Below are 24,593 nucleotides of genomic sequence, written 5' to 3'. Positions count from 1 at the left end.
TCATTTTTATGGTCTGCTTATTACTTTTTTTAATCAATATGTCCATAATTAATTTAACTGCAAACAATAATTATAAAATTGTCTCAACAGCAATTTGCAAAGCCTGGTTGATCAATATGGCTATAGTTTATTAATTAAAGCACACTTTTACCATTAAAGAACACAAAATATAATGACTTTAATTAACTTGTAATCTTTGGTTGCAATGAGTTAATGTGTGTGTGCATGTCTGTGTGATTAGGAATTTTAACGTAGCTTTAACAATTTTTCAGTCATATCGCTACGATGTCTGCACTGTGGCAGTTATTAGTGATATCTAGCACTGGGGTATCATGCCACAGACATGTAGCATGATGTCCCACCCAGTCACATTATCCTGACACCAGGCCGACCAGTCCTTAATGAGTTATTATTATGTTATGTGTTAATATAATAAAATCTCTGTCAAGAAATTAAGGTTTTAATAGATTTAACATGTGCTTTAAACAAAATATTTTTATTCATTAATATTTGCACAATTTTCAAAGGTTAGAATGAAATTAAAAGAAGTTGATTTGTTGGTTTGCAATTTCACTTACAAAATAAACACTGAACAATAAGAATAATGAATGTTTTTATATTGTGTTACTCAACAATAACTCTATACAATATTTATTTCATAAATATAACGTGAGGAAAACACTGGAAATCAATAAAAACACTGGGTTAGTTTATATATGGGTGGTGTTGCTATGTCAGTGGCTGTTATGCACACTTATGCAGTTTGTGTGCAAATATTGAAATGTTCCCTCTTACTACTGTGCTTCACTAAATCAAACTCAATCAACTAGGAGTTCTGAAATGTAGTTTTACTGGGCTTTGCTCACTTCACAGATGCTCATCCTTTTGAGAATCACAGCCTTGTTTTGACATTTGCCTTTGAAAATCAACCATGCTTGTACACTGTTTCAACACCAAAATTATCATGTTTTGCATTGTATATATTGAGTAAAACCCGACTTCAGCGAAACCTTGCTGTTGATCACCAGTTTCTCGATAATCTTTAATAAAGGTGACTTAAACATTGTTATTCAAGGCAGTGATGTGTAATAACTAATGTTTTGCAGTATGCATTTTGCTGATATACATCAAACTTAAAATGATTTGAGATGTTCCGCTTATGATTCTTTACCTGTACAAATTAGCACTAACCTCTTAATGCTGAGTGCCAACATTCAGACTCTCTAATGATTGCAAAGATGTATACAAATTCAAATTCTCAGACTCTAGTGATTGCAAAGATGTATACAAATTAAAATTCATTACTTTCAAACCTCCAATCAAACCACTGAGAGCAGCAAAGACTGCATCAAATTCGGTCTGTATTACAATGTATAATGGATTTTAAGGACAGAAACTTTGTGGATTTTTTTTACAATTTTTTTTTGTTTAGAACTTAATATCTGTGTGATTGTGATTACGTTAGTGAGGGCACATATGCTTATGTCAGCTGATATGTGACAATGTTAAGTCTACCAGCTATTTTTTGCATGTGTATTAAATGTTTTAAACAATAGTCCTACATTGTAAGACATCGACCCTAATATTTATGTTTCGGGGCTCGTCCCCCAAAACATAACTATAATCAGGGTCGATGTCTTACATTGTAGAGCTAAAGCACTGACCCCTTTGAGACTTCGCAACATACATTTTTTTAAAGTCTGAACAGCAACATCAACAAAGCTGTCTGTAAAATTGGTAGGTATGCAATTTAAGGATTTTTAATTTTAAAATCGTAATCCCTTACTTCTGAAGACAATCATGGTGTAAAATGGTATAGCAGCCAAAATGTGAAAATGTAAATACACCGCTTATAGCATAAAGAAAAATGTATAATGTGGTCCACTTTATTCAGTAATACAAATATTTGAGGAATGTAAAAACACCTAGTCATGTGCATCAATTTAAACAAAAATTAAACACTACTGTACTATACTAGCGAACTGAATATTACAGATCATCATCATTTGTTATTGCTGTGAGCGGCACCAAAGAAGCCACATGCGATAAATTTGGTACAGGGGTGTTAAGAAGCAGAACTCTAACGGGGAATAGGTACAAAATGTAAGAGAAACATTATTTTTTTAAAATAGTAATATAGTAAAATTCACTGGTTTTAATATTTCCATGACATGTCGAATCAATTGGTGTGATCGTTGTTGTTGTTTTTTCACCTCAAAATTTGACTTAACCAAGCGGCAGAAAGACCAATCAGATTTCAACACGCATTAAATTTAAGTTTCAAGAAAAGTCTTTGAATTATTTTTGTAATACATATCAGTTTAGAGCCTTGTATTTAATTTTATGTGTTCAGATTATAAGATATTTAGAGTTGTCAGCTGTATAAATGATTAGCGTAACAAATCGGACCATTAAAGTTTCACAACTTGGTCCTTATTATGCTCATCGGTTATCTCCTTGTAACTTGTGCAAGAAATATAAAGATTTTCACCCATTCTTTAAAACTGTTTATTGTAAAATTTATTTGTAAAACTCAGGAGTTATTTGTAAAGCAATTGAAGATATATTTACTATTAACAGCTAATTATACATTTTCATACATTTTAGTAGCTTAGATGTTTATTTCAGGAAAACTTTGTAGTTTCAGTTTGTACATGTCAAATCAGTATCACAGAAAAGTTCACAGACGTGCCTGTAGGTTGAACAACTGTATTTTGTTCAACCCATTGCATTTTGGGAAAAAAGTAAAAGTTTGGTTAGCATCTTACACTTCTCTCAGAGTGCAGCATTAATATTCAGAATTTGCAGGTCACTTGTCATTGTTTGGTATCTTATATCTTAACTATTTCCCAATATTCTAAACCAGTAGAAAGGTTTAAATGATTGTTTTTATTAATGAAATTATGATGATAAGCCTTACTAAGAAAAGATGCAAAATATTCAAACTTATAGATGTCACTAAAGTTTCATTAATGTCAGAGGCTTTTCGCATAGCTGCCATGCACCTTGACTGGGAAAGACTATTTACATGGCCACCATTTACTGCATCTGGAAATACTATTACAACAGCTGCTGTATGTATAATTTACATAAAGCTGTTTGTATGGCTGCTGCCTACCTGATCTGTGAAATGTAATCAGTATTGCATCTGATTACCATTAATTCCATTGCAAGTCACTTATATTAAAGCTTGTACAATTCTGTATTCATTCACGTTCATTTGAAATAAAAAATTTAAAATAAATATTGAGTGAATCTAGTGAATGAAAAATTCCAGTAGTTTCACCTAATCAATGAACTTTTCAGCACTTCACTCAGACGTTGACTACAAGTAAATGACAGGCTATCAGTATATCTCGTGAAATAAAGGATTGATAGATGAAAACAATTGCGGGCAGTTACATATTTGAGGAATGTCATAGACTACAAACAATGACACACTGTCAGTATATCATTTGAAATAAAAGATTGATAGATAAAAACAATTGCAGGCTGTTATGTATTTGAAGAATGTCATTGACTATAAGTAAATGACAGTCTGTCAGTATATCATGTGAAATAAAGGACTGATAGATGACAAAAGTCAAGGTTGTTATGTATTTGAAGAATGTCATTGACTATAAATGACAGACTGTCAGTATATCATGTGAAATAAAGGATTTATAGATGAAAACAATTGCAGGCAGTATTTGGAGAATGTGGTACATATAAATATGAAATAAATGTGCTGATATATGTACTCTGGCAATATCACCAAACATGAAGCTTGTACAACAAAGCATTAGGAATTAAGAAAGACATCTCTCTCTCATTTTTGCCATTTTTTGGACTGGCATATAGGCAAATATCTTGCAAACATGAGCTTGCCTGAGCCAAATTTGAGCTTATCCTGTTAGTTGTTGTTGTTGTTGTAGGGTTTAACACTATTTTTAAGCACAAGATAGGCTATACATGCGGGCCAGTATTAATGGTGGAGGAAGAACCCCAGAAAGAACCACCGACAGACGAGAAGCTAATGGCAAGCTTTCTCACATGCCCACATAGGCCGAACTCGAGACTCTAACCCATGCAGAGGTGAAATGGCAGTGATCTGTAACGGTGAGCGCTTTAGACCACTCTGCCACTTGGAGCTCCATCCTGTGAGTTGGGCAAGTGGATTTTTAAAGCCTTGTAATAGAAGAGCTGAGTCATTTACCACATGAAATGATTCATTCCATGAATAGGCTAATTATGTCGTGAGAAACCCATCTACATGTATAAGGCCTTTCACAGTTTTCCATGAGTTAATAAGGGTCTGTTTTGGTAAGGTTAGCCAGGGTTCTTCATGTATTGGGAAAGTTGTTGCAGTCCTTCCATGGAAAAAGTTGCAGTTCCAGCCCTAATATAAGGAATCCCAATAATGATACCTTTTTCCATGCAGTAATTCAGAACATTATGAATGTATTGTCACAAATATATATGTCATTAGATTACTAATGCTCTTTCACTCCGAAATATTTATAATAAACAATTGAAAAATGATGGCAGTTAACAACCATGATAACTGATTGTGATATTACAACTATATTGATTCTCAATGTGTTTACCTTGCTATTTTTTTAAATTTTGTTTGCAGCTATAAGGAATCATGGAAGAGACTTTACTTTTCTATTCTATATCTGTGTATTTAATTTGCTTAATTACATTTCAGATCAATTTATTTTAGAAGACTCTGCAAGAAGAAGCAAATGGTCATATTCCATTCACTTTTTTCAAGGCCACTGACTGAAAGAAAAATGATTTCTGCACAGTAACTCAAGTTCACTATCAGCACTTTTCAATTTTTGTTGCTGGCATTCATTTGGCATAAAGATGAAGCTTGAGAGTCAAAAGGTTCAAGGTTGCACTTGGAGAAAAATTATTTCTTCACAATGACTTTGAGTTGTCTACCAAGTTATCAATAAAAAGTTATCAATAGCAAAAGTGAGCTTAATATCGCTCTCTTTACTATAAAGAATCGCTCTAAATTGGGTTTCAGCTGATGAAGTCCTTGAATTGTACAAAAGAAAAAAATGTATGCGACTGATGGGCAGAGTTGTTGCCCTTCATTTGCTTCATCTTGCTTGATACACTTTGCTTTTTTTTTTTTTTTTGAGTAGGGAATTTGTTTGAATGAAATACTTATTAATGTGTCTTCCTGTGTTATGTTGAAATCACATTATTGATTTTATTCAGCATTAGATACCAACAGTCCATGGATATACAAGTTCTTCTGGTAACTTTCCAACTTCTTCTCTATGCTCATACCACTGATGGACTCAGTAAGGACATATCCTGCTCAGGTAAGTGCTTCTTTGTGACAAATTGCTTGTAAACCTTTTTTCTTCTGACAAATGCAAAATCCATTAAATTGCACATGCATCAAAAGATAAAGCTTATTTACCTCAGTCTATAATATTAATTGCTATACTAACCTTCTTACTTTTTTTTACCTTATATTTATTTTCTTACTTTTTGCATAACTTAAATTTTTATCCTTTTTAACAGTTAGTGAATAGATTTCCAAAAACTGAATTAGTGAATAGATTTCCAAAAACTGAATTTAATGAAATAATCTGGTCTTGTATTAAACACTAGTAAACTAACTTTTATATTTTCTCAGAGTCTTTCATCATATTTATTTGCTCCTTTCATCCACAAAGTATGACCTTTGTTTTTTATTCCCATGTCCTTTTTTTTCCTTATCCTCTGTAAAGTTTATTTTTAAAAATAAAAGTCTAGGACTTACCTTTCTGTTGTATTTTGTAAAAGAAAGTCCAGATCCACAAATCCTTCAAATTTGGAAAACTGTTGACAAGATTCTGACAAGAGAGACATGGACCAGAAATTGAAGTTCTGGAAACAGAGACTCTGTGTAGAGATGTCTGTGGGACACATTTCTATCAAAACAGGGAGCTCATAAAGTGAAGTGTGAAGCAAGTTCTGAATATTGGTGTTTTGGACTCTTAATATAGAAAGCTTGGCTACTTATGGCTTTCATAAGATAATTACATTTTTTAAACTTTGACTTGTCTTTTTCATCTTTTCAGGCTAATAAGTTTGTAGAGTCATTTGTTTTTGAGAGATCATCTGCACTATTCTTCTTATTAGTGTTGTTTCATCTGTGAATCTCAAAACAAAGATAACACTTTTCTAGTGGCACTGGCATCAGCAGCAGCAACCACACTGTATGGATCAGGGGTCTCAAACTCAAACCACCCTGAGGGCCACATGAGGACATTTTTGATGGCCCAAGGGCTGCACAACCTGTGTTATCTCTCATGGCACCTTGTGATGCCAGTCATTTTGCAGGCCACAGGATATGGCTTGGCTGGCAAAAGCAGCCAACGGGCAATGTATTTGAGACCCCTGGTATAGATGCTGTACTAAAGTTTTTGAAAGGCATGTATCTTCTGCATTATTTGCAGTACAGATGCCCCCCTTTGTATAAGGCCACTACTTCTGCAGGAAAGTGGCCATATTAGAGGGATAGTCTTTCTTGATGGGGATCATACAAATGCAAGTAATACATGTAATTAATATAAAGTAAGAAAGGCATAATTAACTTTTAAATATTTGATACTTTCATTGACTGTGAAATATACTTGAAATGCTGCTACATTGAGAGCTTATCATGCTGTCAACCGGTTTCATTGTGGTAGCAATTTGAGAATATTTCATAATCAGTGAGAGAGCTGAACGTGCTGTCAACTGGTTTCATTGTGGTAGCATTTCAAGTACTCTGCTGTCAGTCTTTTCTGCGCATCTAAGGTTTCCGTCACCAATATTGGTACAAAACGCATACCGAATTCGACTGATCGAGGAAAATAAATTATTACAATGCTTAAAACCATTTGAAAAGAGGAAATTGTCACTGAAATATTCTTTTCAAAGTAATATTAATTTTGGACACCTGCAATACCACTCTTTGTTTTCATGACTTGCGATATGTTGGCCTTTCTGCACATGGCTTTGAAAAGATGTACTTTTGACTCTTTCTGTAAGCATTTCAGTTCAGTAATTAGGTTTGTAGCTGGTTTTACATAATTCAACATAATAATGCCACTAAAGGGTAAGAGAAATTAAGCCAACTAAACTGATCATGTTAAAAGATTATGTGGAAGAGGAACAACAATGAATAGGATGTATTTCGTTTACAGTATCTCATTTAAATTACTAGAGAATATAGAAACAGACTATACACCAGGGAATTTCTTGAGAATCCAATTCTAGTGGCAAGTTGAAATGTTTTGTAGCAGACGATAAAGTACTTGTGGGACAAATTCTTGCAAAATTAGAAACTTGGATTAAGATGCAGCATTGTTCTAAGGTAAACATTTCCATCTTTTAAATGTATTTATTTATATCATTCTAAAAGATAAATATTAAATAGGATTTTCTGGGCTACAAGTTCAAGAAGGTCATGGAGTGGGTCTTCCTGTTGACATTTACAAATCACATTTTCATATGTATTTAGAGCAGAAATGTGGGATATTTTTGTACACTTTATGAATATTACTTTCCTAAGTTAAAAATCGATTGTTCTTTTTTTTAATACAAATTGGATTTTCAACTGAAAACAACAAGTAATCCAATGTTTACTGAAATGATGTATCATTGCGCAGAATTTTCAGACGTGCAGAATTACCTGTCATGGCGGTATATTTCATAATTGATGAGAGGAGCCATGGCATCTGACATACCATTTATGCTTTATAGTGACTGTGTGTCTTGCCAACTTGAAATGAACAATACTGTGCTCATCCGTTAGCTTTTATCATTTTAATAATTATTGGTGGTAATAACAGCCTGTACTTGTCAAAGTGGCAAATCATGACAACAAAGAACAACACAGTAGTAACAGTAATCAGATTACTTACATCTTTTATGGGGGCCCCAAGTGGCAGAGTGGTCTAAAGCGCTCTCCGTTACAGATCATTGCCATGTCACCTCTGTCTGCGTGGGTTCAAGTCTCCGATTCGGCCAATGTGGGTATGTGAGAAAGTTTGCCAGTAGCTTCTCGTGGGTTGGTGGTTCTTTCCAGGGTTTTCCTGGGTTCTTCCTCCACCATTAATACTGGCCGCCATGTATAGCCTATCGTGTGCTGAAAAATGGTGTTAAACCCTACAACAACAACAACAACAGCATCTTTTATGGATTAAAGTTAGGTATTTTACTGGCATGTTGGAAGAAATGTCAGTGTGTTGAATATTGAAATTAACAAATATTCACTAGATTTCCATCTGTAAACCCTGTTGTGTGTCTGCTAATGAGGGGTAAATAATTTGACATTGTATGCACTAGTATGCTTACAACATTGAATGGATGGCAGTCATAGAGGGGTACTTATGAACACCATTCTGAACCAAGGAATTCCAGCTGTAAAAAAGGCAGACGGTGACAGGTCAGGGGGCCATTTAAGAGGGGTACCATTGTATTCTGTTTAAAGATTAGGATAATGTTGCTGCGTCTGAAATTTCTACCCTGAATGCAGAGACAGAAAATACAGTGCCCAGCAGCTTGGGACAACACAGTTTTAGTGACAAAGCTTCTCAAAGTTTGCACGTAACTACACAACCAATTTCTGTCCAATGGTATTTTATAAACATTGTGTTTACTTTAACATAAAATTAATAATAGTGTGTCAAATTGTTTTTTCATTCACTAAAGCAAAGCATAATTCTGCTAAGTGTCGCCAATGTTTGACAGTTACCTATGTGGTAATCCTGACTGAGTGTCATTGCTTGTTTAAGAAAACGATACTGCGACTAGACGACCAATTCCAAAAGTTTTAAAATGTAATTAAACATTACCTGTTGGTTGTTTCACCTTGACAGACATATTTTATGTTTAATTCAGCATTAAGAAAACAAAGAGATAATCTAGGTATGTTATATTAATCAAAATGGATAAAATAAGAATTCTTTATTCCAGGAAAGTGGCTGAAGTAAAAAGTGAGCTCAGACTAGGAAGCCTTGTTTGACTATGCTCATTTTAATGTTAAGTGTTTTTTTATTTTCAAGTTATAATTGATTGTGAGACTTTGACATAGCTCAGCCATTAGATGTCATAATGTCTGTGTTTACCTTTACCCTCATTTGTGTTTCAGAGACCCCAAATTTTTCATATGACCCCCAGTTTTGATAACAAATTTGTTTTTTACTCAGTCTGACTCCCAGTTCTGACATCAAGGTGATTTTTGACTCAGTCTTGCACCCTAGGGGATACACTAAATGTGTTTTCACCAAATATCCCCATGTCATTATTCAAGTTTTTATGAAGGATTTTAATTTGTGTGTCTGTATTTTGGATTTTTAACGTAGCTTTATCAATTTTTCAGTCATTTCACTGCGATGTCTGCAGTGTGGCAGTTTATAGTGATGTCTGGCACTGGGGTATCGTGCCGCAGACACGTAGCATGATGTCTCACCCAGTCACATGATCCTAACACCAGGCTGACCAGTTCTAACACTAACCTCTTAATGCTGAGTGCCAAGCAAAGCAGCTGCTGGTACCATTTTTATAAGTCTTTGGTATCACTCAGCCAGGATATGAACACACGATGTCACGCATCCAACCACTAGACCACCAGAGCAGTCAATTTGAATTTTTTAAATAAACTTGAATTTATTGACATCAGATAATGCTTTAAATGAAGTTCAGTGGCACAAGTATTTTCATTCAGGAGGCTTACTATAGTACAAGTCATGCAGGTCATGTAGGCATTCAGTACCAACTATTTCTGTAATGGGTATAATTTTTTGAGAATTAGATTTTTTTACATACCTTTAAATGGTGATTATTCACTTTATCTCAAACATTATAAATTCCAATTACAAAAAACAAAACAAAATATAAATGAATAAAAAATATATTTTATTTCATGTTAATAGAGATTTTAATACTATTCCCTGTAGTCTAAACTGAGTTGCTGTTCATTTAATATTTACTTTAAAAAACTGTAAGTAAATTGCAAGTGTTAGTTGAGACTAACTTGAGAAATTTGGTGCAACTAGATTGCTTTGTTGGGCAAGCAATCTTTTTCAGATAATGTTCCACCCCTGTGATAGGCTGTGTCGCAGTCTGCTTAAAAACAGAGCAATGTCATCATTATACTCTTCATAGATGAGACACTTTGTTCCACACAACAGTTACTGTTATTATATTATTCAGGCACAGCGTCAATTATAGGTGCTCGATTACAATTGCAGGTTGTTTGGCGCTGATGATTACGATTAAAGTGGGATGATTGCTCTGTATTTGTTTGTTATTTTTTTATGTTCTGGGCAGATATAATACATTGTATAACTGAAAAACAATTTAAAAAATATTATAAGACAGTATATTTTTTGAAAAATTGGCTGTATAGTGACCACCCATTCCTTATTGTAATAGTCAGCAGTCTTTTGTTTATTGAAACTTGTATTATTCTTGCAACTATACATGATAAAATGAGCCCCTGTGGGTGTAAATTGGTCGTTTTCTGATAGACATGATCATGTTATAAGTATACCACCCATCCCTTTCCACATGCATGCTATCAATGCACCAATTTCCTTAGTTTTTTTTTTTTTTGTTGTTGTTTGGGGTTTAATGCCATTTTTTAGTGCATGATAATCTAGACATGGTGCACCAATCTGTGAAATGGTCTTATTCAAATAGATGTGACATTTTTTTGCAATTCCCTTTGGGCAATAGATTGTAAACAATGGCCATAAATATGTTAGTATTAATAGTAAAAACTAAAAGTTCCTGTAGGTACAGTAATTAAATTTTCTCACGATACAGCCAATCAGCAAAGAGAATACAGCACAAGAATTTCATTGGCTTGCTTTAACCAATTAGAATCGCATTAGAATCGCATAAAGTGATATTTAACATGTTGGTATATCAAAAATATGAAATTTCATATACTGTAATAAAAGTGTAGTGACTGTTTGATGATATTAAATCTGGTATTTCGTACCATTTTTACCATACTTTAGTAAAAGTGTAGTGACTTTTTGATAATATAAAATCCAGTATTTTGTACCATTTTCCATTTAGTTATTAAACAGTAGCATTAGATATCTCAAGTAAGTTTCTTCACCAAAATAGATCTACTGTATTTCATTAATTTTCATATCCTTATTTTTAGTTTGTCGAGCAGTTGTGGATGAGGTGAACTATAGCATAAGTCAGGTGGATCCCAAGAAGAAAATAGAGTCAGGAAGTTTCAGGGTGGACTCAAAAGGGAATCAGGCCACCAAGGAGGTATTTCAGAATCACCAGATTTATTCTTTTTCACATTGATGATGGCATTTGAAACTTGCTACAATTTTGGCAGTAAGTGTGAATACAAATTTAGCTCAAAGTCATCTGTAGATATTAGCAGTCTTGGGGGACAAGACAGTCTGACGGTAATGATTATTTTCACATGTTAATTGACTGTTTCTGAAATAAAGAATGTCTCATGAATGTGCCACTTAATAATACGCATTATTACTTATGCTCAGACTTTGCACACAAGTTCCTCATGGAACCCCAAACTTGGAGGTCAAAGTTCAAAATTGCATGTAGAAACAAACATGAACAGTCACAAACTTCACTTCTTGTGATGTCTAGTTGGTCCTAAATGAAAACAGTGTTTCCTGTACGTCTAGTATGGATGCCTCAGCAGTAATCTTGAAATTCTTGTTATTGCTACTCCACGTATAGTTCACTTGGGGTTGCCATGTATGATTATATCATGGAATTGTTATAAGTTAATGTAATTTCATTCTGAAAGTTGATAAATGTATTTAATTTTCTGTTTTCTTATTGTTTATACCTAATTCAGTATCAATAATTTTAGCCTTTAATATTGTCATTCTTTATGAACATGTAACAGTTATGTGAAAAGATGTTGGTTATGTGCCTTGCACAATTAAACGTGTACCTTTTCATAAAGATTACCTCAATTTTTAAGATTGCTTATATCACTGAACAGTTGTAACTTGTAAGTTTAAATGAAACTATATACATACATATATACATACTGAAATGTGATCTGGAAGAGTGCAATTTGGTAGAAAAAAGCAAAATCTGCATCTAATATGTTTTGGAATAAACAAGTGATGCAAAGAGTGATTTGCACTGTGTAAGTACTGTTCATCATAGTACATCCTGGGTAAACTCAAATCAGCCCATAAATTATGAAATTTTTTTACCTTTATTTGATATCGTTTTGGAGAAATCAGAAAATATGCACATGCTGAGTGTTGTGACACCAAAAATATGTGGGGTTTTTGCATGCATACAAGTCATAGGACAGGGGAAAAAACTATCTTCAGGTGTCCCAAGATTTAAAGCCATTACAACATTCAACAAACTAACCATAAAAGTTTTAAAGTTTAGACCTTGGCCTGCTTTTGACAGAATGGCAGTGTGTTTAGGCTTTAGTTGATTTGTGAGCTTAGACACTGTACCACTATGACATTCGAGTGTTTCCTTGTTAGTATTGTAATACATGATGAAAAACAACATATCTAATAACTTTGTAATTGTAAGTTTATAATAAAATAAAAAGGGATAGTAATCACTTAAGATTATGAAAGAGAGGAATAAAGAATGATAAGCAGACCTGCCAACCCTCACAATTTTGGTGTGAATTTAATGACTCCCAATGGCAATTCACGGATTCACGTCGCATTAAAAAAAATCATGTATTCCCCAATTCTCAATTGGTTAAATCAGGAATAAAATAACTTTTATCCCGTTAAGTGCTAGTCCAAATAGAAGCAGTGATCACTGATACCAATAATGGCCCTGTATTGCGATGTTAGTAGAACTATATCCAGTTGATACAGTTTGCCCTGTAGCAAGCATTGTAAAGCATATAATCTATATTTAGAACAGAAGTTTTAAAAATACTCATGATAAAAACTGGGGTCTGACTGATTTTTAAAAATAATGGCATATGTACATATTCATAGCAACTGTAATTTATTTTCAACAAACACTAAATGAAGACAGATTTTTCGAAGGAATTTTTTAGATATTGAAAGATTACCATATACTGTAATTTGCTTGAGTTCATATTTTTCTGTTTATGCGCCGACACCACTAACCATTTACCATTTGATGTTTCATCTTCATTTTGTAATTAAGCTACACTACAATTAAAAAAATGTTACCTCCATGGATAAAGATATGTATTCCACAGTTAGTGAAGTATAGATTGGAGTACACCAAAAATTGGCCTTGCATTCAGACATCGGTGTTCATTATGCTTCTTGCACAGTGACAATAGCATGTGGCGAATTTTATATAGTAAAGGTTGCATGGGTCATGTATACTTATTCATTTTAAATTAAATATAAATTGTTCTTTTAAAATTTAACACTAATTGTTTTAACCAAAGTCTATTCAGTCCTGATTATTGAATGCTCTGAACCATAAGTGTCATCAAGAAACTTCCAGATGAAGCTTATCGATCTCTATCGTCTTTTATACTGATGGCCATGTACTAAACTTGGGTCAAGAAAAGAGCACAATGAGTGGAATCATCACAATGTAGGGTTTACGAATTTGTTATCCTTGTGTGTAGCTTTCTTTGTGACATCACAGCATGTGACATTTAATCTGGATTGTACCAGATCACACCGCTAGGTTCATTTCGTCCTAAAATGTATGTAGAATCAAATTATAAAAAATGACACCCATTACTGAAATATTCAGTGTTGAATGCCTGCATGACCTGTGTGACTTGTACTATAGAATTGGGAACGTGCACAGGTGCTCGTATCGTTGCTTAGATTTACGTGTCATACATGTATTATATAATAATATTATGTAGTACATGTGTGCCAGATAAATTGTAAGCAACAATATGAGCCCCTGTGGGCATGTGGCAGAATGATGTGGAAAAGCACACTGCTAGAAAAAAGCATATAGATATTGTGAAAATTAAGAGTGCCCACAGCAGAATTAAGCTCTTGAGTACTCACATCCTCCAAGCTGCCAATGCTGAAGCACTGTTTGTGAGTTTTCTTGTTGAACATAACCTGCCTTTCTCAGTTGGAGATCAGCAACAGTGACAGTGAAACAGTATTTCTTGAAAGAGTATTTCTTTTTGTCAGGAAAATAAGGACAAACTTTAGTGCCTTCTTTGGTGCTGAAAATTTGCAACACTTTTAGTCACCAAGATTAACCAGCAAGCAAGAAGCTGGAACTGTTTTGAAAACTAATTTGCGATAGATCATTTGAGGAAGTTCAAGTCTGCCACAGCATCATGTCATGTCAAGTAGCGTGATGTTTGTGTATATCAGTAAATTTGGCTGCAAATAAATTTGTACATATAACCATTTTAAATAATGTTTTTTTTTTATTTTGGGATTTTCTTTTAATGTAGTACTGACCATTGAAGTGGATGAAGCTAGTGTCATGATATAATTTTTCACTAATTGTGTTTAAAATTCACTAATTTTTATCCCTCTTTTCACTAATTGCTAGTCGGGAGGGTTGGCAGCTCAGGATTTTTGAAAGGTGCATTAGAAATGTGGTCAGATTATACCAGAAGGTTTTGTTACATTGTAATTATTTGTAATTCTTTTTATTTTTATCAGCAATTTTTCTCAGATTTATGTTCTTATTTTCAGAAATCCTATGCCAGATCAGAATACCATCTAATGGATGTTTTCGAACATGTCTGCAACAAATTCACAAACTATGGACACAAAACCCTGGACACAGGAAAGAGGACTTTAGTTAGAATAGTGTCCAGAGAAGGAGGTGTACTGTCCATGAAGGGATTAACTGTCGAGGCTACTGAACAGCAAAAATACAAGTTTGCAGTATGTTACAGTTTTTTAAAGTTTAACTGTATTGACTTTTGTCACTTAAGTAACAGAACATAACATTGAAAAAACTTGGCTAATGATTTTTCATTCGAGCTTCATTTCCTTTAGCTGAATTATACAACTTAAGTAGTCATGGATGTGTATATGTTGAAGTGTAGAAAACTACATCCTTAATGGGCAGCTGCTTACACTTGCAGTGTCAGGTCATAAAATTCATACTGTATGAAATAAAATTCATGTGACTATTTAAGCTGCAGTACAACACTGGACTGAGGCTTTATGGACTCGTCGTCACACAGTTATTACAAATTATATCTGTGTAAATTGAAAACTAAGCTGACTACCTGCTGTGTGGAAAAAGAACTTGTATAGTCATTGTACCAAGATACCCAGCATGGAGTGTGCAGGGCGTGTAAAAACCTATATAACCCACAGGATATATGGGTGAAGATATGGTAAACATGGTAGAGAACATCCTACGGAAGAGGGCTGGGGTCAACCTGCAGCATTGATTGACTCTCTTAATAATTCGGAATGGTTAAAATGGCTTGTTGTCATCCACAATGTGAGCAACCACATCACCATGGAATTGCCGAACTGTTATGATGAGTTTTTCTGTGCAACTAAATTAGTTTAAACCATATTTATTTAAGAAACTTTGTCAGATGCAGTTACAATCATATAATTTGGGGAATTCAGAAGAACGCATAAGCTTATTAGCACTCTCCCGAACAGTAACAAAAATATAACATCAGTGATTTTGATGCCAGTATGAATGGTTGTACAGAAAATATACATAAAATTACATAAGCATAACAATGAATAAAGAACTAATTAATTGCAGTTTACAAGTTTGTGAGTTCAGTCAATTAATTAAATCTCTTGGTCATCCTAAAATAATTTAGGTCAGTTAAAAATAGTCGTGTGTTGTTTTCTACAGTTAACATAGGGTTGCCAAATAATGATGTTTCAATCCTAGAGCTAAAAGGATTGTGTATAGGATTTGTACTGTAAGATTTGAATATTTGGAACGTTCTGTTTTGCATTCTCAATTTCACCACAGAAGCAATACTTATTATTAGAGACATGATTTAAGTTAATACAATTTGTTTTTAGCCTAGCATGCATGATCTGAGACATTCTATCATCAGCATAGTAGTAATGTGGAGTGGTTTTTTTTTTATCACAGTTCAAATAGACTTTAAACTTGTATCTTAAAGGATTGTTTCTTATTTCAGCGGTTAACAAGTTCCATATTTGAATTGTAGATTGTAGAAATGAATTGTAGAACAAGATCATTCTAAACATTGGAGGTCAATGATCATTTGAAGATCAAATGGAGTAGGTCTCATGTTCTGTAAATTAAGGTCGAATCAAATCTTGAAGATATGCGGGAGCTAGTCCATGGTAAATTGTAAATAATTGATGCAGTTTATGCTTGTAATGGTGAGAGTGTTTACTTTCCCAACTGGTTTCATGGTACAGTTGTGAAGGAGATGAACTTTTAGTTGCACCTGTTATTAATATTAGTATATAGTACATGTATGACATAAATTGTAAGCAATGATGCGAGTCCCAATGGGCATATGGCAGAGACAGTGTGAAAAAGTAGACGGCTAGCAAAAAGCACAGATAGGCCTATTGGGAAAATTTACAGCACCCAGCCGATATCAACTCTGGAATACTTCAAGCCTTTGACTGAAGAACTGCAAGATACCATTACATTGTGAATTTTCTTGTTCAACATAACTTGTCTTTCTCTCTAGGAGATCAGCGACAGTGAAAGAGTGTTTTCTATCGTAAGGAAATATAAAATGGACTTCAAGGCCTACTTAGGTGCTGAAAATTTGCAACAATTTTTGTCACCATGATCAACCACCAGGCAAGAAGCCTGAACTGTTTTGATAACAAATTTACCATAGCCCAATTGAGGAAATTCAAGTCTGCCACAGTATTAAATAATGACAAATAATGAGAAGTTTGTGTATATCAGTAAATTTGGCTGCTAATAAATTTGTACATGTAAGTTGTGTAAATAATGTGTTTTATTTTTATTTGGGGATTTTCATATAATGAAGTACTGACCATCAAAGTGGATGGAGCTAGTGTCATGGTATAATTTTTGACTAATTGTTTTTAAAATTCACTATTCCCCCCCCCCCCCTTTACTAATTGTGAGTCTGGAGGATTGGCAGCTCTGGATATAGTTGTTTGATTCCATATTGACTGGAATTGTTCAGTCAGTTTCTGAGCGATGTTTGAGCCTCTGGCTTTGTAGACTGGCATATAGCATCTACTGTGCCAGGTTGATTGCTTTCGCAGTTTCAATGTAGAGTTGGTGGAGCAATCAGTGTGATGATTTCCACCTGGTGCAGTTGATCATTTGCCTTCTCAGTGATAGATGTTTGTTGATTGAGGATGTTGTTCAAGTCTTCTACTCATCTTTGTAGTACCTTTTCTTTGTCCATGAACAGTGTTGTGCCATCTGCAAAATATTGTTGATATTCCTGATGACTGATCTCCAAAGCATCATAGAATTTCTCCGTGTCAGTTCTGACTCAGCATAGGAAATAATCTCATATGCCCTACTGCTCAGCCAGAGCCATGTAATTCTCTCAGTTTTTACTGGACAGTCCTCCTGACAGTTGCCTCAGTTGATAAGCACCTGTCTTCTAAACAGACATTTTGGAGCTGATATTTCTTGTTCTGTGGTCTCACATTTCATCATTAAGAGTCCCTTGTTGTATTTACCAAAGCTATTTTTGTCAATGGCACCTGGCCATGTCTGGTTATCTGCACCAACTTTAGCATGATGAGCTTGTCTGCCTTCATTACTTCTGCAATTAGAGACTCTAAGTCTTCTTAAAATTTGTCCATGACCTCATAATAAATAATTTGAATAAATTAAATCCAGCCCAAATTAATTACTGGACACAACATTATTACAATTGATTGTGCTACAATCTTGAAGCACAAATAAACAATTTTTAGAAAAACAAGATTGTTTATTCCTCTACTCGACCTCATCACAATTACCATTTTCGTTTAAAAAAACTTAACTAATGGAAAGTTTTCTTCAGAAAGACTCCAAATGTTTACAAGATAAAATCGTAGTAATAATTAGTAGTCTGTTTCTGAAATTATTATATAAATTGTGGTAAACGAAAGGTAGACCCAGCATTTCATGGGGAATTTCCAAAGTTATAGACTCAGATTGAGATAAACATGTTGTTTACAAAACCAAAATCAATCTTTCAGGTCAGGTAGAAAATGAACTTGATTTTGGACAAGGTCAAGTCCAACAGTGTTATGTAATCAATAGTATTTAATGAAAAAAGAAAACTTTAAAAAAAACTAACAAGCAATGCAAATTAAATATAAATAATACTGAGCAGTTTTTGAAATTAGCTCCACATGCCGGTTTTGGCCTACTTGTTTGACACTTATCTCAGAACTAATGAACTAAAAGAAGATAATAAAAAAATTGATGCATACTTTTTCTTTAGTAAATATTTTACTGAATATAAGGATACTTATTCCCTCCTTTAATTGTTGTCTCTGTGTCAATTGTTTCCGTCTCACAAAGAAAGACTTAACAGTCTTGTTGTCTGTTTCTCCTCAGCTGAGACATTTGCATCTAGCTTGCTTTAGTGTAATGAGCTGGGACAAAAGAAAAGCTCAGTGAGTGACATATAATACCAGATGTTTTGCCAGCTACTTATATAGTGCATGCATTTTATCTCTCCAGTGCCATTCATTGTTGGAAGACCATGAGGAGGACATGATATCTCTTTTCCGAGAAGATTCATCAAATATAGAGGACAGGATTTGTAGACAGGTAGCAGGTAAGCTGACTGAATAGATTCAGTGGTCCCACAATACAATAATTAGCTTGGATTCCCAAAACTTGTTACACCTGCAGTTTTACTGATATATTGTAATCAGTTACATCTGACTGGATGGGGCCTGTTGATAATGTAAACTGTGACATATGTAGTCATATTTAGTATGATGGTTCTCAAGCATGTGTCAATGACAGACATCTTGAATCCCGAATACAACCCCATGAATGGGAGGGAGGTATCGGAGATTTCCTTGTAATCTGAACTTCATCTACACAAAATTAGGATTATTGTGTGATTTTACAACAAAAATTAATATCCTGGATGCAGCCCATGGCTGAGTGGTTAGATGGGTACATTTTTTAAAACAAAAGTTAATATCCTGGATGCAGAATTCATTGTCATGATTTTTGACCATGAACATGATATCTTGGAAAGGAAAGCATTCAGCTTATTTTAGAAAGTGTGAAGATAATTTGCTAATGTTTTATTCAATCTATAATTATTTTTTTAAGAAAATTACCTGGTATAATGGAAAATATTCATCAGATATATTTGCAAACTGATTTGATTAAAATCCTTTCAGATTTGTTATCATGCTGACAGGTCACTGTAACTATATCCTCGAGTCAAGACCTTTGACCTTAAAATCCCTGTCAGAGTGCTGCCATTGAAATGTGATTTGGTACAAAGTCAGGTCAAAATTCAATTGTACATGTACTGGTCACTGTGATCATAGGCTGAATGAAGTACAAAAATGCATGCAATGGCCTTTGACTTGACTCCAGTGTTAGCTAGGTCTGATCTGTAAAACATCAGAAAAGTACCTTATGTTAATTAGATCTGCACCATGTTTATTCAGAGCCAGTTAAATATTGCAGCAAGTGTTCTAGCAAAAAACCCATGTCAGTGTCACTGTTCATGCAAGTGGAATAGATCAACAGCATTTTAATTTTGGAATAATGATATTGTGCAAGAAATGAAGTTTTTATTGTTCAGCTCTATTGATCATAAACTAGAAATGCTTATAAGATGTACTGTTGTCCATCATCTGGTGCCCATCATCCAAGTTTGTTATTGCTTCTTCTGAACTACTAGGAGAATTGCCATGAAACTTTACACAAACATTCATCCCATGGTCCAGTTGATCCTAACTGAAAATATTTCTGCTCAGACATCCTGTATGGCAACCATATCAACCATCTTGAAAATCATGTTATTTTTACTTGAATGGAAAGTCATATTGACATAGAGCTTTAACCAGAAGATTTCTTGTGATGTCTAGTTGGTCCTAAGCCAAAGTGGTTTCTCTGGACAGCAAATATAGCTGCCACAGCAGCTATCTTGAAAGTCTTATCATTGCTTCTCCTCCTGATTGGATAGCATATCACCATGAGGTTTTCGCTAAAAGACATTTTATGATGTCTAGTTGCTCCCCAATGAAAATAGTGCTAGTCTGATGTCCAGTATGGCCTCCATGGCAGCCAGCTTCAAATCTTTGTAATGGCTTCTCTTGATGACTGGAAAGTCATGGGCTTTGTCACCAGAAGTCTTGTGATTAATTGGCCCTAAATGAAAATGGTTCTTGTCAGACATCCATTATGACTGTTGCAGTTGTCATCTTGAAAATCTTGTTATGGATACTTCTCCTGAATGAAAGTTTTAACTGAAGACTTTTTAAATTATATCTAGTAGGTCATAAATGAAAATAGTTCCAACATGACCTCCAATATAGACAACATGTCTGAAAATCTTTAAGTCTGGTTATGGCTCCTTCTTCTGGATGGCTTGTTTTATCGACTTTATGCTGTTATTAAAAGACTATTTGTGATGTCTATTTGATCATAAAAAGAAATGGTGTCAGTCTGATATCTATCATGGCAGCCATCTTGAAAATCTTGTTATTGATACCCATTCAGAATGGAAAGCCATATCAACTTGGGGTTTTCACTAGAAGATTTCTTGTTGGTCCTAAGTTAAAATGGTACTGATCTAATGTCCAGATTGGCCCTTTGGTGACCATCTTGAAAATCTTTTTATCTTGTTAAATGGAAAGTCATTTTGAAATGGTGTTTTCATCAGAAGAATATTTGTGGTTTCTAGTTGCTTCTAAATGAAAATTATGGAAACTGACTCAATATGACCACCATGGTGGCCATCTAAAAAATATTATCTGTTCTCCCAATTGGACAGCTGTATCAACATGGGGTTTTCACCAGTAGACTTCTTATGATACCTAGTTGGGTCTAAATGAAAATTGTGCCAATCCATTATGACAGTTGTAATGGCTGTCTTGAAAATCTTGCTGCCACCCTGAATGGATGATCATGTTGACATGGGGTTCTCACAAAAAACTTTTGATGATTTCTGCTTGGTCCTAAGTGAAAATAGTGCCAATCTGACATACGGTATGTCAACCACAGCGTAACAAGATAACTGAGTTGGATTTCGGATTTACAACAGAATACTTTTGATGGTGACTTGAATGGGAACAGAATTATGATTAATACATGCGTGTATAAGATCCAAATATTGGACAAATTAACATAATCCGCACAAACCTAATAATGCAACAAATGAAAATACAAATAAATGACCTTAGTACAAAGACAAAGGTGAATGATCCACAGTAATTTCACACAACGAAAAGAATGATGTGTTTTACTCAAATAGTAAAAAATTTGGTACTTTACTCATATAGTAAAATGTATTCACTCAAATAATGAAAAAAATGAAGTATTTTACTCAAATAGTAAAATGATGAAAACAGAGGGACAGAAATACTAAATATCTTTCCAATCCCAAAACACTGGATATTACAAACCCTCCCCCAAAATTACCCCCAGGGCTAAAAGATTACATGTGTGGAGTTACACACTCCATCACCAGCACACTTGGCTACCAGTCACACTGGTCGATCAATCAGTCAGTATTGGTAGTCACTGATCACCATTCAGTTCCTTGGTCAATCAAGCAATCAGCACGCACCAATCGGTTGGCAACAACCGATCACCTGCTACTCGACCAGCAACACTGTTAACTCAGCTCTATGGCTGCTATGGTTCAGCTTTACAGCTGCTATGGTCAACTTCTGTGGTTAGTGCTACAGCTGGTACCATGTTGACTCAGATCAGCTCCACAGCTGTGACTCAGATCAGCTCTACTGCTGAAGATGTGCAAGTCCTTAAAGTTGACCACTCTTTGACAAGATGTTCCTTATTGTCTAGATTTAGTCTTATGGTGAGGCATTTATACAAAGACGATGTCGCCATACATCGTCTGTGCACTGAAAGTATTCGGTTCTTCCCATCAAAAGCACTTTGCACATGTGGCATAGGATGAACCGTACTTACTGTTTCAAAATATTATTTTACAATATACATAAATCATCCTTATGCATTGTTGTCCACAAAAAACGAAACCCAAGTACATGTATTTAATAAATAAAAGGATTTATACAATTCTGTGACACACAGATGCTAATTTGAAAATCTTGTTGTTGCTGAAGAGTGTCAGAGATAGTTTCAACAGTCCACAGTTAAAAGGAAGAAATGGTCTTGTCTTGTCCCAGGTTGCTAAGTGGTCTAAAGCACTCACCTTTACCAATCTGTCATCTCACCTCTGCTGCATTTTTTTTAGTCACAGGCTATGTCAATGTATGTGAGAAATCTTGACTGTAATTTCCCTTGGGTTAGTGGTTCCTCTCAAGGTTTTCTGGGTTCTTCATCCACATTTATACTGGTCAGCATGTATAACCTATCATGTTCTGTAAATTGGCATTAAACCACCACCACCACCAACAACAATGCTCTTTTCTGGAATTCCCGGAAATTATTTTCACACAGCAGAGCATCAGTCCCTTGAAGGGACTCTTGTTTTAAATGTTAGTAAAGCCATCCATTCAAGAGAAGTAGATTTTTCAGAATTTTATAGGTCACAATGGCATCATTTCGTTTAGAACCCATGATGATATGACCATCCTCTCAGAATAGAAGTAATGATAACAAGATTTTGAAGATGACCACCATTGATCAGCACCATTCTTAATTAAGACCAACACAGCATCAAAAGAAGTCTCTTAATGAAAACTCCATTTTTGATATGACTATCCTTTTCATGGAGAATAACAGTAAGATTGTCAAGATGGCCTCCATAGTGGCCATATTGGATGTTTAAGATGCACTGTTGTCATTTAGGATCAACATGACATCATTAGAAATCTTTTAATGCAAGCCCAACGTCAATAAGACCATCCATTCAGGAGAAGTAGTGATAAAAAGATTTTCAAGATGGCCACAATGGTAGACATACTCGCTATAAAATCAGTACCATTTTTATTTACAATCATTGAGACATTATAAGAAGTCTTTGGTAAAGAAAACAAACACCTGTAAATATTACTATTCTTTAAAGATAAATGGCAATAACAATATTTTTAAGCTGGCCATTGTTATGGCCATATTGGATGTATGATTTGGACCAACTTGACATCATATAAAATGTTTTGGTGAAAACTCAATGCTGATATGACTATCCATTGAGGAGGAGAAGTGATAACATGATTTTCAAGATGGCCACCAAGACAGCCATATTGGATGTCAAATCGATATCATTTTCATTCAGTACAACTAAACACCCATTAGAAGTCTTCTGATAAAAAAGTGTCATTTTGATTTTCAGGAGTTTGCTGAAATGGCCATATTGGATGTTAGACTGACATAATTTTCATTAAGACCAACTTTTATTTAAAGCCCCATTCCAGTATATCCATCAACATAGGAAGAGTAGCAATAACAACAGGTTTAATTAAGATATTCAGTCTGGATGTCTAAGCAGTACTATTTTCATTTAGGACCAACTAGAGCTGTTAAATGTGTACAGAGATTCATGGCAGTTCTCCAGGTAGTTTATTAGTATCCGTAACAAGTTTGCACTAATGGACAGACAAACAACAGATGACTGACAACAGGTTATTTGATTGATACACCTTTCAACAAGAGGCCTAAATGAGCTTGAGATCACTGGCACATTAGGTTTGTGATGATGATCTGCCATTAAATCTGGCTCCCATTACCTTAAGTAGTAAAGCCTTAAATTGATTTCTCCTAAGCCACCGTATAAAAGTTTGACAGCATTCTGGGGGGTGGGGATGGCTTTTAAATTATATAAATGAGCAAATCTGTTAAATATGGCTGCCATAAGTAAAACTAGAAAACCAAAACATTACTTTTCATAAACTTCTCAGTAATATTTTACCACATTTGAATCCAGGTATAAAGGTCTTTCAGATTTATTCAAATGATGCTGATCCAGCATAAATTTGTGTGCCTTGAAAGAAGATAACCGTCTCAATGACTTTTCAGTTCATCTCAAGAGATATTAATCAGATTTAACAGAAAGCATCCAGGCATAAATGTCTTGGAATTTATAAAAGTGATACTGATCTGTCATCAAACATTGCCACCTTGACTAAAAACAGAAATACCTAAAAAAAAACGACTTCTAGGAAAACCACTCAACAGGATTTGGCCTAAGTTTGCAGAAAGCATACTGTCATAAAGGGATTTTAAATTTCTTACAAATCATGCTGCTTTGCAATCAAATACGGCTGCCATTACTAAGAAAAGACAAATGTTTGACTTCTACATGACAGAATGTGGCCAAATTTGACAAAAAGCACCCTGACATAAAGGCTTTTCAGGTTTAACAAATGATACTTAAATTTGAAAAACGTAAAATGATGCCTCAAAAACTGCACAGCAGAATTTATCAGATTTGAGAGAAAACTCTGTTCTTCCAAATTTATACAAATGATGCTGATTCACCATTAAATATTGCTGCTATTATTAAAAATAAAAATCTATTGAATGACTTTTCAAAAATCACTGTTCAGAATTTAACCAAATTTTACAGA

The 24,593-nt window shown here is 34.4% G+C and overlaps 2 protein-coding genes across 4 annotated transcripts in view; one reads left to right on the top strand and one right to left on the bottom strand.

The window, feature by feature from the left end:
* The window catches only part of LOC149801566 (methionine aminopeptidase 1D, mitochondrial-like), a 52,145-nt gene extending 50,299 nt beyond the window's left edge, over positions 1-1,846 (bottom strand). For all 3 annotated transcript variants that reach the window (XR_016420682.1, XM_089955787.1, XM_089955788.1), the window contains exon 1: positions 1,787-1,846. Coding sequence is in view for 2 of the 3 variants with exons in the window: in XM_089955787.1 (XP_089811913.1) it covers positions 1,787-1,802 (16 nt within the window). In the remaining variant the exon portion in view is untranslated. The remainder of the gene's footprint in view (positions 1-1,786) is intronic.
* A 168-nt stretch (positions 1,847-2,014) lies between these two features.
* Positions 2,015-24,593, top strand: part of LOC149801565 (protein canopy homolog 2-like) — a 33,823-nt gene continuing 11,244 nt past the window's right edge. The window contains exons 1-5 of the mRNA XM_089955786.1: positions 2,015-2,103; positions 5,215-5,321; positions 11,156-11,271; positions 14,637-14,831; positions 18,586-18,682. Coding sequence (XP_089811912.1) covers positions 5,234-5,321; positions 11,156-11,271; positions 14,637-14,831; positions 18,586-18,682 — 496 coding nt within the window. The 5' untranslated portion in view covers positions 2,015-2,103; positions 5,215-5,233. The remainder of the gene's footprint in view (positions 2,104-5,214; positions 5,322-11,155; positions 11,272-14,636; positions 14,832-18,585; positions 18,683-24,593) is intronic.

The sequence above is a fragment of the Sinohyriopsis cumingii genome, chromosome 4 (assembly GCF_028554795.1).
Source record: "Sinohyriopsis cumingii isolate HCF-2022 chromosome 4, ASM2855479v2, whole genome shotgun sequence".
NCBI lineage: Eukaryota > Metazoa > Mollusca > Bivalvia > Unionida > Unionidae > Sinohyriopsis > Sinohyriopsis cumingii.
This window is presented reverse-complemented; position numbering and strand designations above follow the sequence as displayed.